Source organism: Nyctereutes procyonoides, unplaced genomic scaffold (genome assembly GCF_905146905.1).
Source record: "Nyctereutes procyonoides isolate TBG_1078 unplaced genomic scaffold, NYPRO_anot_genome, whole genome shotgun sequence".
Lineage (NCBI taxonomy): Eukaryota > Metazoa > Chordata > Mammalia > Carnivora > Canidae > Nyctereutes > Nyctereutes procyonoides.
This window is the reverse complement of record NW_026575126.1, coordinates 35,789,144-35,806,064: the sequence shown is the minus strand read 5'-3', so window position 1 is coordinate 35,806,064 and position 16,921 is coordinate 35,789,144. Positions and strand designations below refer to the sequence as shown.

General features: G+C 48.9%; 1 protein-coding gene across 2 annotated transcripts in view; it reads right to left on the bottom strand.

The window, feature by feature from the left end:
- The window catches only part of AHCYL1 (adenosylhomocysteinase like 1), a 39,273-nt gene extending 29,901 nt beyond the window's left edge, over positions 1 to 9,372 (bottom strand). For both annotated transcript variants that reach the window (XM_055340309.1, XM_055340310.1), the window contains exon 1: positions 9,212 to 9,372. In XM_055340309.1, coding sequence (XP_055196284.1) covers positions 9,212 to 9,331 — 120 coding nt within the window. In that variant the 5' untranslated portion in view covers positions 9,332 to 9,372. The remainder of the gene's footprint in view (positions 1 to 9,211) is intronic.
- Positions 9,373 to 16,921: the final 7,549 nt, after the last annotated feature.

Here is a 16,921-nt window from a genome sequence, read left to right as displayed (position 1 = left end):
AATGCAAGGGTTGCAACTAATCTCAACTTTCCACTCCTAATTACCAACTAGGTAGAAGAATGAGATGCCTTCCAACGTGGGTGCTCTACGTCTAATCCTTATGAGTCATAAATATTCTATACCCCACCTCACAAAAGCTATACCTCTGCCAATCAGTTCATTTTCAACTGGCAAATAATGACAGAAACCACCCCCAGAATAATGTTTCCCTCTGGGAAATCCTAGGGAAGGGTGCAATAGGGTCAGTGCCTCCAGTGTGCCTTTTCCCTGGACTTACAATACAGCTTATTACATTTAGAACATCATGTTCCCAAACAGCTTGGTCTCTTTTCTGTTATAAACCTGAAGTAAACAGATTCTACAGCAGCTACAAGTCTGTTACCAAGGCCACTGTATTGATCAGTATAATTAACATTCACAATTCATCTAGTCCAGCATGACAAGCCAGCTGGGCTACTCTCTATACAAACTGAACATTGGGAATCTTCATGTCTTGCTTCCTAAGAAGTCTGGTGCTCTGAAGCTGAGCACGAAAAACTCAAGTACTAAACTCGAAGTAGGATACTACCTGGCCACCCACGGGAAACTGAATTAGTTACCAGAACAATTGAACACATCTGCCATCTTTACAAAGTGCCTATTTTCTACTTCCAAAACTACAGAATTCTGAGGGTCTCCCTTTCCCCTGAATCGTGCTTATGTCACATACTTAAGGGAAACAACACACACAGAATTCTCAATGCCAACTCGAGCTTGATTCCTGGTTAGGACAAGCATTGGCCCACTTCCCAGAGGACTGTAACTCTAAAAGAGGTGTATTTCAAAGACAAGGGCATATGAAGCTTTTGAACATGGAGCTCAGCCGTTGGTTCAGAAGTGGCAGCTAGGGCTGCAGAATGAGAAGAATCAGAAGTCTGCCTGGCATTGCAGGGCAGTGCTGTTGTTTATTACTTTTAGGATTCCAATACAAATTCCAAAATGAAACTGTTCAACTCACTGCTGGCCCTCAAATCTCGAATACCGTAAGAGTAAGCCTCTGTTCCTTAAATCAAAAGCATGTGTAAACCAGAATACCACTTTCAACTTAGGACAGTGTCCCTAACGCTAAAGGTTTAAAACTTGGTGGGACATCAGATTACCTTCCCACTACATGTAAGGATACCCCTAACCTGCTAGCCTACTGCCCTGTGGTTCTTGGCTATTGGGCTGAGAAGCTGGAGGCCTTGTGTCTCAACAGTCTTCTCCCTTATCTTCGATTTCTGGCATTATATAGGGATCTATAAAGCTGCTGGAAATTCTTCTCAATTTCTCACCTGCAGTTCTTGGTATTTCCATTATTACCCACATGAGAGGGATCTGAATCAGAAAAACCACCTTTGCCGACTGAAGAGGACAGCGGGCCAAAGCAACCAAGTGAGTCCTACCCACTTTCTCCTAGCGATAACCATCTCCCAATATTTTTACCCAATAAACAATTATTGACAGTACTTATACACCAAGCACTGTATACTATCCATATGTGTGAGATGTGGTCCTTGCCCTCAATATGCCTGCCTGATCTACAGAAATCAAGTGAAAATTAAGATTCAGATATCAAGTCAGTCCTGAAAATAGTTTTGAGAGGTACTACACTGAAATCAAATCTATTTTTGAGAGATACAAGGGAACAAGTTATTTTGTTTAGTTTTGATAGTGTAGCCCATGAATTCCCTAAACACTCCTGGGAATCAGCTCTGAAGCTTTAGAGGCACCCACAGTTCATTTGAAGGGCAGAGGGCATGAGATAGTACAAGAACCCCCAGAAGCGGCTGAAATGCTGGTTTCAGTATGCCTAAGTTCCTGAGTTGAACCCTCACGGCATTGATAATGAGTCTCTTGGGAAGGTGAGGAGCATCTCACAGAGGGGGATGACAGAGGACACCAACAACCTAAGCTTTGTTTCAAGGACAAACAGCAAGCTGGAAACAATCTCAGCAGTTTCTGGATCTGTATAGGGAAGAGACACTATGGCATAAAGACCTCCTCTTCTAAATCAGAGTTCTTCACCCAGGATCCACAGGTGAGTTTCAGTAAGTACCACAAGTCCTCTGAAAAGTATATGAAAGTTTTTGTGTTCCTGGATTTTCCCAAAGAACTATAATTTTCATAAGATTTTTAAAGGGATCTGTGACTCAAAAGATTAAGAACCAGCGAGTATCTCAGGAGCCTCCCTCTAACTGGCAAAAGAGAAACCTATTTCAGTTTTCTACCTTCCACACACACTTGTCTACTTACTCCTCTCTTCTAAAATTAGAAACAGAGATGAGGGTGTGCACTTTGAAAATTCAAGGTGGAGAGCTCTTTTCTACATCTCCAAAATAAAGCTAAGCATCACGAGAACCCAAATAAATCTTTCTTAAGACCTTTGAGGAAAGAGGTGGTCAAAAAGGGTAGAGCAGAACCACTGTCCTAGTTATTTTTCTGATAGGTCTCTTTTCTGATTTCAGGATCCTAAGATCATAATGAAAACAAGTCACAGTCCAAAACTTTAACTTGAGGTCAAGCCAAGTAGTACTGGCTAGTCCTGGAGAAAGGGAATAAATTCCCATTTTGCCCATGGAAACTTGTGCACCAAAGGTTCACCTTAATAAGTACCATAAGAGTTGGAAACACTTATTAAAAACAGAACTTCCAAAATCCTGACATTACTCAAACAGTGGTAATGGACAGCTTCATTTGGGAGACAGAAATGAAACATGGTTTACACTCATCTCCTCCAGGCCTTTAACCCTCACTCCGTCAGTCACCAACCAATTCACCATCTAACTCACAGAGCTGTGCACCACTGCAGATCAGCACATTAGCATTTTCCGTTACCATTTTCTATTCCAATAGAATTTTCCGTGGCACTTCGAGCACACAGCATGCTCAGTGGGATTCCACTGATGGCACTGTACACACACTCTTCAAGAAAGAAGAGAAAAACATACAACAGGGCTTACTCTAGCTGGGCAGTTCTTCAGATTGTAAAGAACTAAGTAAGCCTGAGGCAGGTCCAAGATGAGAAGCATGGAACAGTAAGCAGTCCCAAGCCCCTCCTGTTTAAGCCTCAATCGAGCACACAACGGAGTACGAGGTGTCCATTTTAGCAGTGAACTGGTTTGGGCTGGTCAAGGAGAACATTTTCAGCCCATTAAGCTCCACAGGTTAATCACAGAGGCATGTCAGCTAAGGCCCTGGGACTTCCGTGGCAAGAAAGCAGGAGCATGCTGGGCCAATCCCACATTTGTGTTTCTTTAGTCTTTTCCTCGTCTCCACCATGGGATTCCGAGTACTACCTTTTACCAGTAGTTCATTATATTTTGTGGCCTGTTTGGGTAGTAAATGATTAAGCCCCACTGTATATTACTAAGTAGCACCAATCATTATACTCAGTCTGAGATTAAGGCACCGGGCTGAATCCTTTAGAGAAACTGAACAGAGATAGGAAAAAAATGAAACCAGTCAGAGTATAAAAAGCATAGGTGTTCCACCCTAGTTCTGCAATTGCTTCCGAGCAAAGGCCACACATTTCTGCAGCAGAAAATCAGTTAAATGTAATTAGGAGCAGGCTGTTTAGAGCAAAGAGAAACAGTACCTGAGGGAGGGAGTTGGGAGTACACAGGGATGTGATCTGAAGGTGATTATGTAAGAAGATAAAGTCACACTTCCAAAGGGTCTTTGGACTTGTTTCATGCAATTCAAGGATTCTAGTTTGGGAAGACTCCCAGATGACTGCAGTTTGAGGAAACAAACTCCTGGATTCAGCCTGCCCAGTGTCTATAAGGAGCCCACCTTTTACAGGTGCCCTGTGTGATGTGGGGGATGGGGGAGGAGGGGTCAGGTGGTACCACATCCTATTTCCATCACAAGCTCTAAGTTCTCCTGTTGTCTGTGTACCTCTTAGAAATCAAATAATTCAGTGTTCAGTACGTGCAAGCCCTATGTAAAATAACATTTTTCTCAAGGAAAATTTTTTCCCTGTTGAAAAAGCATTCCAATAGAATCATCTTTGTTTTGGCTCTTTAAGATTATTTCAAAACTCCATATGAACCAGGGTACTATTCAGAGTTTACAGAAGCAGTCACTGAATAGCATCCTGGGATAACAGGTCTAAAGCAGAACTGTACCAGGCAAATGAGAAATATGGTCACTCTGGTTATAAAGGAACCAAAGCGTTAAGCAAATTTAGTAAGTTTACTAAATGCTAATCCCCTCAACATTATTCCTCATTTTACAGACAAGAAAATGGAGGCTGCAGGGGTTAAGTCACTTGTCCAGAGTCACACAGTTATGAGAAGGTAGGGACTGAAGGTAAACCTGATTCCAAAAATCAAGCGCTTAACGTACATTGTACTTCTCCCTCGGTTTTAGGAACAAAAAGGGGGAAGTTAAAGAGACCTTACATAACAGCCAAGCAACAGTGGGATAGCAAGAGAACTACCTGAATGAGTAACAGAAAAGGTGAACATAATGCTATGTGAAGTTTTAACTGCTTGTCATATGCAGGACACTGACACTGTTGACAAAGGTCAGAAGGAAAATTTGTGAATCTGTTTTCACTTTGGATTCTTAGATTTCAGGCTGAATAAACTCTGGTCCATGCAAATGTGTTGTTCTTCATATCTGATGAGGATGCTCTGACCCACCTCAGCACAAAGTGTTTGGAATTATTCTACTCAGTATAATAGAGGTAGCCCTTCTTTATAAAATTTTAATGTTCAAATTCCCAAACTTGAGAAACTGGTAAGTAGAAATGATTCTCCTTTACAGGCCAGTTCCTTTATTTACTTATTTTATTTTATTTTATTATGATAGTCACAGAGAGAGAGAGAGAGAGAGAGAGAGAGAGAGAGAGAGGCAGAGACATAGGCAGAGGGAGAAGCAGGCTCCATGCACTGAGAGCCCGATGTGGGATTCGATCCCGGATCTCCAGGATCGCGCCCTGGGCCAAAGGCAGGCGCTAAACCGCTGCGCCACCCAGGGATCCTCAGGCCAGTTCCTTTAAATAAAGGCCCCAAGAAGGCATTAAAGTGCTTGTTTACAGATCATAAGTACTTGAGGCTGCAAAGTATATTTATGAAGAGTCATAGGCAACTAGAAAGCTACACGATTCTATGTATCAAAATATCCTTCATAAATAACTTTACAGGAATACACCAGGTAATACACCCTGGATCCAAATGGATACCCTCCTGATAAAAGATACATAAGTGTAATCTTGCCAGCAAGGGATCTAGAAAACCAACAGATTCCTCTCTGTTAAAAGAAAATCATCTAAAGTAAGTTAGAACAAAGTAATATGGAAACTAATGTCTGATTAAACAAATCAAATAAGAAAAAGAGATAATCACTATCTGTGGAGAAATCCAAACAAGACCTTCTATGTCTCTGACTTGTTTGAAGACTGATACTAAAATAGTAGTTGCTTTAAAGAGAATCAAGATATGCTAATGATGTAGAGAAGATAGCAAATATCCACCTATCAAACCTTTTCTCGGTGTATCTAAGAAGTACTGGTGCAAATTCTGTAAAACTGCACCAAGAATCAGCCATAACATAGCCCTGATGAGAAGAGGAGCATCCTGCATTTCTTTCACCCAACAGGTTAGCAGCTAAAGAGTACTCACTAGGGCTCTACTTGGTGTCCTAAGTCCTAGCAGATGCTTTTGATATGCCTTATTCAAATAAAGAATATCTTACAAGCAAAAGTAGTTGTTTTGTGTCTTCCCTTTTCCTCTACTGTGCTGGTGGTAAAAGTCTACAGAGATCTTAGTGGTTCAATGCCTAACGCATCACTCTGGAAAGTCCGTCCAGTCCCAGTCTCCCCCCAATAAATGTTCAGAAGTACAGACAATAGCAAATGCTCTGATAGGCCTACCAGAGAAATAAGTCTATCTTAGGGAAGTTTCATCAACAAGCTGAAGATACGGGTTTACGCTTAGGAAAAAAACAAAATCTTGATACAATGTCAATTTCCAAAGACCCAAAGACAGCTATCATCCTTGCAACACAAAGTAGCAGAAAGGATAAATACCCAGTGATTATGGGGAACTAGCAGACGTATTTGGGTTAACTGGTAGCTGCCAACATCAAACAAAGATCCTCCTTAGTTGTGGCACAATGTACACTCCCGTACAACTAAGGGACGCCTTTCACCCAAATTTTCCTGGCAATACAATCTGAAATCAACAGTAACAGTTGTGAACAAGCCTCACTATGGGACTCATACTATAGCTGTTAATACTGTCCCATGAAAATTTCCTTTAGAACTTTGTGACAGCCAAGGCTGTCTTCCCAAGGAAATGGTATGTATTATCTCCTATGTCTGCTAATGTGATGATTCCCTTTATCCTCTGGCTCCTAGTAAGCTTGGAGCTGCATGTGATGATCAGCCTCATCAACTGTTTTAGTCCTCAGGGTTAATAATATTTTTTCCTTTCCTTCTATAGTTTTGACTTTCTACCTATATGTGTCTTGTGTTATAAGCCATCTCAAATACTCACTAAAAAGAGAGAGTAAAAGTATACTAACAGACTTCCTCAAAACCACGTTTGCAATCTTAGCTCCTCACAAGCGCTTATCTCCACCTGTCCCAAATAAAAAGCACTTATTTGGTAGATGAGGAAACTGAACCTCACTTGCTTAAGGTGGTACCCATTTAGTTGAGTTCTTGACACAAAGATCAAGCCTTCAATCAAACCAACAAGTCGTGTTAACTTCACGGTACTGTGGTCGACCCTGGGGCATAGAAAACTAAGTTATGATTATGGCTGAAGAACCTTAACCTATGCTTTTAATTGATGGACATGAACTCTTCCCCGAAGTGAATAAAATTTCACCAGTTACACTGGAATCTGATCTAAAGACTATCAAGGTCACCCTAGAGTAACCTATAGCCTGACTGGCACCTCACTTCCTGAGGGGCCTCAGGGCTTGGAATGATCTAAGGATTACTTGGTCTAGAGCCAGGCTGGAATGCTCGCAGGTTAAGGATGGCACCTTTTGAAGAGCCCTTTTACACCATTCAGTAAAGCCAAGCTACATTTTTTCCCTTTTCTCATGCTTTCTCACATTATCCACACATGGCAGAGGTACATAAGTGACTTAAGTCATAACGTCCAATTCAGTTGTTCTGAAAAAACGGATCACCTAGGACTGGCTATGTGACCTTGACTAGTCCTCAGTCAACTCATTAAATAAATGCCTTTTACCATCACTGGGGAAAAAAGTAATTAGTCATCATAAATCACTTTAATACAAAGTGCTATGTAAATACCAAACAACAGAGCTAAGAGCAAGATTAGAGAGAAACAAGGGGGTACACTGACCAACAAATGGAAACTTATGACAGAGTCTTCCCACAATCCTGGCAGAAGATGCTCATTTCAGCTAACGGAATGAGTCTTGAAAATCATCTTTATTTGGTTTGACAATAATACACATAACAATTTTCCTCCTGGGAAGAATAGGGGAAAAGGAATATTTATTCCTGGCAGGTTGTCCTATGGACATCTCAATTACTAGTTAGCGAGGTGGGCAATTAAGATTTAAATATCTACTAGATCCTAGATGTAGAGCTAGGCACGATACATACACTGGTGAACAAGATTACCTGCCTTTATTCAGTTTACAATCTACAATACAAACTGGGCAATTGCAACAACACGGGCTTGCTAAAATTAAGGCAAATAAGAATAAAGGCGCTTAATTCCTGAAGCAACTAGACAAAGAGGACAGTCTAATGGGGAGACGAAGAGTTCAGGGAATTAGGATACCAGGGCTTTTCCCTAACTCCTCATAGGTTATTATCCTTAAGCATTCTTAGAAAAGCTGTGTCTCCAAATAGTGCAGATTACAGGTACTGTCCCAACAAAGCAGTCAGCTGAACTGAGAGCACTCAAATCAGACACCACAGAATCAGAAGATCTTCTACTACCTTTTTAATGCATTCTATTGATAAGTTTCTTAATTTTGTGGGAAAGCGGAGCTACAGCACACAACAGCGACCTGTCTTTTCAATCCTTCATTTGATTTCTGGAGTGGTAGATTATCCTCCTTTAAAAACAAAGTCATCGCTCCCAGTATGACAGCTTAACGAATTCAGGTCTCAGGAACCTCAAGGACCGTAACTCTTCCTGCAAACCTCGCTTTACTTAGCTTACACAAGCGCTGCATCCCATCAAACACTGCAGGCAGAGACAGCCTCGAAACACTGTCTTTACAGGAGGGAAATATTTATCCAGCTCCTCACTAGTTCAGAAAGGTCACCTCTTTGCAAAGGTTCTCGGGTCCACTGTTCCCTGGGAGCCAGGTATGTGGAAAGTCAAGATGTGGTTGGCAGCCAATGCTCACAAAGCACTTGGGACCCCAATTCCACCAGAGAGCTAGTTAAGACTAAAAGGTCGTTACTTAATCTTTCACGACAAGAGAATCAGAAGGGTGTCCTTTGAGCTCAACTCGCAGCACAATAGCCTAAAGTTGTTCTGCCTCAGTTAAGTGCAGTCAAGAATGAGCAATCGTTCCTTGCCACCCACCCTCCAACCCACCCGGGCTCCTTTCTCAAGGGATGCCTAAGGGATCTATTCACATGACTACAATCAACCTGTATTCATGGCGGTGCCTGCTGTCACCAACCTCCAAACGTTAGTATCTCACACATGCCGAAGCAGCTGGATGACCCTGGAAGGTGAAAATCATACTTTCAAGTCCACACTGCCCTCGCTGCTTTCGCCTGCGTGAAACAGCTGGCTTCACGTCTTTTCCCTCTTGCCTCCAAGCTGAGCACGCAGCTGCCGGGTAAGCCGGCCCGGCTCCCAAACATCTGCCCACAGCAGCCCCGCCAGCCTTACCCGCTCACCTGGGGGTCTGCACCGCGCCTTCCCGGGGGCAGGTCACGGGGTCCGCCGAGTCGGCCCCCCGCCCCCGCCTGGCCCTTCATCCGGGAAAAGTCAGCCGCAGATTGAAGGCCCGGCCCCTTCGGGTTTCATAAAGATCCCGGAGGAGCAGGGCCGAGGGACAAAGGAAAGTGCGGCCAGCGGCGGCCTCTGCGGCTCGGGGCGGCCCGGGGCACTGCCCCCCGCAACCCCGCCCCCCCCCCCGGCCCGAGGCCCCGCGCCGCCTGCAGCCCGGCCCGCTCGCCCCCCGCGCGAGGCCCCGGCCCAGACCCCCGCCGCCACCGGGGCCCCCGCACCTTCTTGGGCGCCTTGGTGACGGTGGCCATGAAAGAGTACTTCTCGGCGTCCTCAATCTCCTTGGCCTGCTTCAGCTCCTCCCCGACCCCGGGCAGCGGCATCGCGTCAGGCATCGACATCCCCCGGCCGGCCCGGCCCGCGCGGCCCCGCCGCCCCCGCCTGGTCCCCGCGCGGCGCCCGCCCGCCGCCCGCCTCGTCCCCGCGCGGCGCCCTCCGACGCGCGCCCGCCCTCTCCCGCCGGCCCGCGCCCAGCCGCGGCCGAGCCTACGCTGCGGCGGCCGGGGTCTCGCCCGCTCGGCAGTCGGCACCGGCCGCTCAGCGACGGCGGCGGCAGGAGCGCCCGGGGCTGCAGCGCCGAGCTCCGGCCGGCCCGCGCCGCCACCTCCGCCGCACGCCGACACGCACGCAAAGTAAGGGTAGAGGGCGGTGACGCCACGTCAAGTACTGGCAGCCCGAGCGGGGCGGGGCCGCGGCGTCCCGTCCTGACGTCACCACGCCGGACCGGCGGCAGAAGCCCCGCCTTCTTCCTCCTGTCCCGCAGGTTCCCAGAGTGAAGCGGGACGTTTCCGCCGCCAGGTGGCGGCATCCGCCCTGTGAGCGGCGCGTGGTTCCGGGCCAGGAGGCCTGGGGACTTGAGCCGGGGGCAGTGGGGCTGCGGGTCCCCGCTGGGCGGGAGAGGGTCGAGGGCGGGCTGCTGGGGAGCGCGGAGCCCCCCGCGACACGTTCTGCAGCCGCGCCAGGGAGTGCGGGGGCCGAGCCGCAGCCCCTCCCCCCGCGCGCCGCGGGGCCCGCCGCAGCCCTCGGCCTTCCCACGACCTTGCGGGAGCCGCCAGCCGCCAGCCGCCAGCCGCCAGCCGCCTGCCGGGGAAGGCCCGCCCGGGGACGTCGTCGGGCCGGCGGGGGCCCCGCGGGTCCGGCCCGCCAGGGCGCCGTGGCGTGGCTCCTCTGCGAGGCGGTGGCCGCAGCTCATCCCAGGGCCGGGCGACCCCCTCTGGAGCCTGCTGTCAGCCCGGGTAGCAAGTCCTTTGAGGCGTAAGTGGCCTTGGCTGAGTGCCCACGTCCTGTGGAAAGTCCAGGGCCCTCCCCAAGAGTTGTGTGACTTCCGGGGGGACCTAGATCTCCGTGGTCGCCCCTGGCTCTAGTTTTCTGCCTCATCCCGCTGGTGTGGCCATTTTTCAGTTCCTGCTGTCGATTCAGATCCGGAACACAGCCCTGTCTCCTTTCAGCTCCCACCCCTCTTCCAAAACAACTGCAAAGGTAATGCTGTAACATGTAGCAGAAGTTTTAATGAAGGTTTGTGGGCCACAGGGGAGAGATTACATCACACGGCAAACAATTTAAAGTCACATTTCTGAAATGTTCTGAGAAGTGATTTTGGCTATCCTGTCACCTGGGGTTCTCCCTGGCCACACCACCGCACAAAGCTCCGCCAGCCCGCTGCTGTCTGATGTGGCTTCCTCCTGTTACTCCCTTTTTAAATTTAATTTTACCTTAATTCAGTTAATTAACATATAGTGTATTATTAGGTTCAGAGGCAGTGTTCAGTGATTCATCAATTGTACATAACACCCAGTGCTCATTCCATCACGTATCCTCCTTGATACCCATCACTCAGTTACCCCAACCGTTACTCCCTTCCCATCCTTCCACCTCCCTCTCTCCTCCTTGACTGACTCTGGGAAGCCAGATTCCTCTCTACTGTGATGAGTAATTCAGGTCCTCCCAGTGCCCTTTTCTCAAGGGCTCCACCAAGCCCACCTCTTTATATCCAGAAGCCCACCAGGTCTCTGACAGGCTCAGCTCTTTGAAGAAAAGAGCTGTGCCTTGAAATGACATCTTTTTTCACTGGTTTGTGTTCAAGATTGGGGAGGGTGTGAAATACATGCCTCTTGGGGCCCCGGAAATCTTAGTCAGAGAAGCCCATGTTCCAACCGCCCCACCCCATGGGGTCATGTGTTTGAATTGGGCTTTGGAAATGGCCAATGGGGTGCATGCTTCTGCAGATCCTCATCTTCACTGTTGGGATTCTCTCAAAGGTCCCCAACTTCCCTCTCAGGGGTATTCCTGTATCAGAAGGGACAGAGAGCAGGGGGACCAGAATACCAGATTCATTCACATGGGTGCCACACTGGTACCTTCCTCTTTATCTCTCAGCTGGGGCCAGGAACCATACTTGCCCACCCAGGAGTCTTTGGACCTACAGCCTAAAGTAGCTTGCAGCCCATGAGTTTGCCCAAACTGTTGTCAGTGTCCAAGGATCAGAGGTGCTTGCTCAGAGAACAGAGGCAGAGCCAGTTGGAACAGAAGTAAAAACTTCATATCCCTAGAATAGGAAAGCATGTGACTTAGGCTAGCTTATTAAAAAAAGAAAAAACAACAAAAAACAAAAAGCACACAAAAAAGTAGATGTGTCTGTCCTTTGGATTTGATTTTTAAAACTTCCATTGTCTGAGGGCTTTGTCTCTCTGAGCCCAAATTTTGCCATGGGTCCTAGCAATCAGACTGTGAGACTCCGTGAGAGGGAGGTTCACCACTCTGACTCCTCCTGAATCAAAGTAAGAGGTTTTCCCTAACACCTCACTCATGGAATTGGCTGTTGCTGCTGCTGAGGATGCTCAAGGCAGAGTCGGTCTGAGATGAAACAATACCCTTGCAGTTTGAACCAGGAAGGAGACCAGCAGGTCTGACTCCACTTACCTGAGTGCCTGGCCCAAGGGGAGGCAGGGGAGGCTGAGCTAGGGGAACTGGGTGCTTAGAATGAAAGGCAGGAGTGATAGTACTCCCTGCCTGGAAAAAGCAGCAGACCTGTGTGGTTCATGTCGGGCCAGGGCCCAGGGCCCAGGGCCTTCCTGGAAATCAGCCTGCTGCAGAGGACATGGTTGGCTGCTATTGCTCCCACCATGTGTGGACCAGGGCCCGAAGAACTCACCCAGCCAGAGAGTATGATGACATAACATGGGTGAGAACTGTTGCATGCTGCCCCTCTCCCTCCTAGATGGTCCCACTTGGCCCAGGTAGGGGGGTTGCCTCTCATGGATATCAAGAAATGACCTGTCCTCAACCTGCCTACCCACCTATCTGACTCAGCACCTCTGAGCTAAGTCAGGTAGGTGAGTCAGGGCTCTTTCTCCTGAACGGCACCATCCATACACAGATAAGAACAATGACCAGGAGCCAGCGTTTGAGAAGAATACAGCCCCAAGGCCAGGTACACCTGCTGTGTGTGCGGAGGGAAGGTGTCAAAGAGCCTAGGGACCAGAAGGGACCCTACTCTAGAAAAGAGTAGCCTGAGGGTAGAAATGAATTAGGAGATGCTGTCACCAGAAATGTGGTGGCACTGGAGTATCACCCATGGGCTTGGTCTTGTTAATGAAATCCACTCTTCTGTCTTCCCAAAAATTTACTCTCCACATTCATTCATTCATTTTTTAAAAAATATTTTATTTATTTGACAGAGAGAGAGAGAGAGAACACAAGCAGGGGGAGCAGCAGGCAGAGGGAGGAGGAGAAGCAGGCTCCCCATGGAGCAGGGAGCCCAACACGAGACTTGGGTCCCCAGATTCTGGGATCATGACCTGAGCCAAAGGCAGATGCTTAGCTGACTGAGCCATACAGGTGCCCCTCATTCATCTTTTTAAATTCACAAAATATACATCAAATGTTGAAGATGTGCCAGGAGCAGCACTAGATATTGGGGTTACAGAGACAAAAGACGTACTGATCTCTATCAGGGGACAGATGGTGGGGATATGGGGGAGTGGCGGTGGGGATGAGCAGGAAAAGCTTTGTAGAGGCAGCTGCTCCTTGGGCTGACTCTTGACGTTAGATAAACAGCTGGACAAGGTAGAGAAAGGACAGCAAGAGAAGAGGCAGGGCAATGAAATGACTTGGTGTATTACGGGCACTGTAGGTGTTTCGGTGCAGGTGGGGCACACAGGGCAAAGTGGAACAGAGCAAGAGCTGAAGGTGGAGCCAGATCCTGCACTGCCTGGCAAGCTGTGGGTAGATGGTGCTGACATCCACCAGGATGAGGAACCTGGGAGGAGAAGCAAGGCTGGGCAGAGGGGCTGCTGAGATAAGGAGTCAGCTTCAGGCATGTTGAGATTGATTTGTCTGTGGAGTGAACTCTCCCGGAGTCCCAGGGGAGCCTGGGTTGGAACCTTTCACACCTGCTTGCTCCCTGCCAGGCTGGCTCCCAGCCAGGGTGAGCTTCCTCCTGGAGGCCTTTCACCTTCTGTAGGCTAGCCTCTCCTCTCTTTAGACCACCGAAATGAAAGGTGCAGAAAAATTGCAGGAGATCTTGGATGACAACAGAAGCAAGGAAGCAAGGCTCAGTCAGTGGCTCTGCATTGGGTGGATTGCCTCCCATCTTCTTTCTGTCCCAGGCCCTCCATGTTGCACAACTCTGGGAGGCACCATTGACATTGTAATTGATAGGAAGGGGGCCTCTGGAGCAGGACTCCCAGATTGCCCTCCTGGCCTCAAAGGGCTCCCCAAGGCAAGGCTCCTAGCTCCACCTCTGCATCTCGGGCACTGCCTCTGCAAGCATGCCTGGCTCCTGCCTCCTACTCAGCTCCTTCCGTCCCCATGTCCTCTCCCCGCCTTGTAACTCTAGCCCTTTGCGGGAAGATGGAAGTCCCCTGGGGGCCTTCTCCTTCTCTGCTTCTTATGATCATGTTTATTATTTATTATAGTTTTGAGCATTATAGGAAAGGAAAACCTGTGAAGATAAAAATCTCTTTGCCTCAAAGTTCACTTCTCTTTCTTGGCCATTTGCAGAAGAAGCTTGCTTTTACATACCTGTGATCAGTAGGTGCATGTCACCTTGTGTTCTGCTTTGATCAGATTACAATATTTTGAAAACACATATTACCACATACAGAGATTGCTTACAGATTGCTTACATGCTTGTCCTTGCCAGCATTTCCCAAGTGCTCCATCATCTTGCCATGAAAGTTGGCTTCATCGCGCTCCCAGCGCTGGCCCCTGGTTTCCAACTTAGTGCAATCTGAATAAAGAGCGGGTCAGAGTAGGAGTCAGAGTGGGATAGGCTTTCAAGCAAAACAGACAAGGTTGGGTCACAGCACCCGGGTCCTGCCGGAGAGAAGGAACAAAAATGTAAATAGTGGGGCCAATGATCCAGGCTGTAAATAGGAACTGGGGGAAGTCACCTTTCCACCACAGGGGATGTGAGGCCCCATGCTTGGAACTCTTGCTGGCTGATTCACAGCGGGGAGCTGCATGGTGTGGAGGGAAGCCCGGCAGAAGGACATGTGGCCCCGCAAGTCTTAACTCTTACCATTTTGGCTGCTGAAATCCTGGGCCTTTCTGGGCCTCTGTTTCTTCAGGCAAAAGAGGAGGATAGCTCTCCCTCTGGGGCTTGTGATGATCCAATCTAATAAAATAATAAATACAAATGAGCTTTGAACAAGTATTGTGCAAATGGAAGTTACCAAAAGGTGACTCCAGCTAAAAATCTGGAGGGAAAGGTGTAATTGTCGAGAATTTGGAATTTTCACTGTGCACCGCTTCTCAGAAAGAGGAGGAGCAGCAGCAACCTGCTCATTTTGGGGGAGGTTGTCCATGCTGGTGCTAAGTACTTGTTTATGTTGGGATCCTACCTCCTTGAGAAGTGTTGAAGTATCATTGTCCCAGCCATGAGCAACTGCCCCTGCCCTGGCCCAGCCTGGGGTCTGGCTACTGTGTATCCAGCAGCCCCTCCAGACTTCCTTCAGTGCTATCTTCTGTGTTGGGCCACAGAGCCTGGTGTATCTTTCTTCAATTTGTATTTTCCAAAACTGCAGCCCATAAAAGTTAAGGCTGAGCAAGCATCCAGTAATTGTAAACAATGTTCAATGTTCAAGGAATCTGTTTTGTTTTGCTGGTTCTTTGTGCTACTTTGTGTACTTTCCTGTAAGAGAGAGAGAGAGAGAGAGAGGGAGGTAAGGAGTTTACCAAAAAAGCAGACTCCAGAAATTGTGAAACTGGCCTTGGGCATCCGCCTGCACCCAGGTCTTTGCCAGTTATTTATTAAGCACACACTTTGTGTCAGGGTATGTGCCAGATGCCAGGGAGCCTGCAGTCAACCAGACATTGTTCCTGTCCTCATGGGGCTTAGAGTCAATGGTGGGACTTTGTCACAAAATCTGGGACCCCTCCACCCATACCTTTCCATGGAGGGGCCCCCCTCCTCGCTCCACTCCATGTGTCCCACCTTGCAAAGTCCTTCTGAGAAGTGAACTGCATTTACCATGCCAGACCCCAGGGCAGGGAGGAGGATGGCAATCCAACTCCAGAGTTCACGTCGACTTAGCCACCCTTGGCTTTGTCCTGAGTCTTTTAGAAGTTTCTGGAATACTGTCTCCCTGGCATATATCCTGTCCTAAGATGATGGAGAGTGGGCTGGTGAGGCGGAAGTGCCAGCTTGCTGGGACCAGAGACTGCACTGCCTGTCTGCTCCACCTCTCACTTGGCACTGGCTCCCCACCTGCCACCAGCCACCTGCCACCAGCCACCTGCCCCTAGTGCTGGAAGTGGTCTCAGATTTGGAAGAGACAAGAGGTTTGCCAGGTTGATGAGATCTGCTCTTGGGGGCTCAGAGAGGGATTTGCCTTGGCTGGAAGGGCACTGGGGCTGGATGCAGTGGGAGAGCCAGATGCTGCAGCTCCCTAAGTCTCTGGTGGCCCGGATCCTGCCCCTTTTGCCCCAAAGGCCCTGCCCCGCCGCCATTGGCTTGTTGGAGCGGGAGCAGTGTGGTCAGCCGTCTGTTTGGAGGCTGCTGCTGGGTGGGAGCCCGCCTTCCTCACCCTCTCTGATGTGCAGGGCGGGCCCCATTGCATCACCCTTGGAGCCTCTGCTCCTGGCTTTGCAGCCAGCTGGGCCCCTGGAGGAGGGACTCTCCCTGTTTTTCAACAAACCCTTAACCATTTCAGCCTCCCAGGCCTTCCTAGAGCCGACCTAGATTCCCAGCGCTGCCCCTCGCAGCCTTCTGTGTGATCTCGCCAGCCTCTCTTCTGCTCTGTGATGCCCAGAAGCTCTGCTCAGGTGGCCTTCTGAGGGCCGAGGGCTCCACCTTAGGCTTTGTGAGCCTGGACTCTTCCCCAGGAAAAGAGTTAACCTCCCTCATCCCCACCCTCAGCATTTGTCCCATTCTGCAGCAGTGAGGAAAGGCTCCTTGGCCTCTCACATGAGCTCATGCCACTTCCACACTCCAAACAGAGCCCGGACAAAGGGTCAACACCACGTTTTAGACCAAGAGCAACAGTGAGGCCCAAGTGGAGACCAGGAGCTTGGACAGTAACCTGTCTCCACAGCCCTTCCAACCATTTTCTGCAGACCTGCTTGGACCTTTGCCCTCCCTCCCCTCCCCCACCCCAGGGACCCAGGAAAGGGGTAGGTGGGGCTAGGGTTCTAAGGGACCCACGGGGCCCTGATGGAAGAGTCCCTAGTACACAGTGTTTCCCTGTTCCCGCTTGGGTGGTGGGGAGAGGAGGGAGGCAGAGAGGCCCTTCCAGGCAGTGAAGCCCAGGCCACATTCCCACTCAGCCCTTTTATCTCGCTGCCCCAGCACTCCTTTCATTGCCCCACCCATTCCAGGGCCTGAAATCGTCTGAAACTTGAGCCAAGCCTAGGTGCAGGTCCCAATTTTAGTTCCACAGCATTTGGCTGTACCTAACTCGCAGCATCCTGGGCTGGGGCCTGTGGGGGAC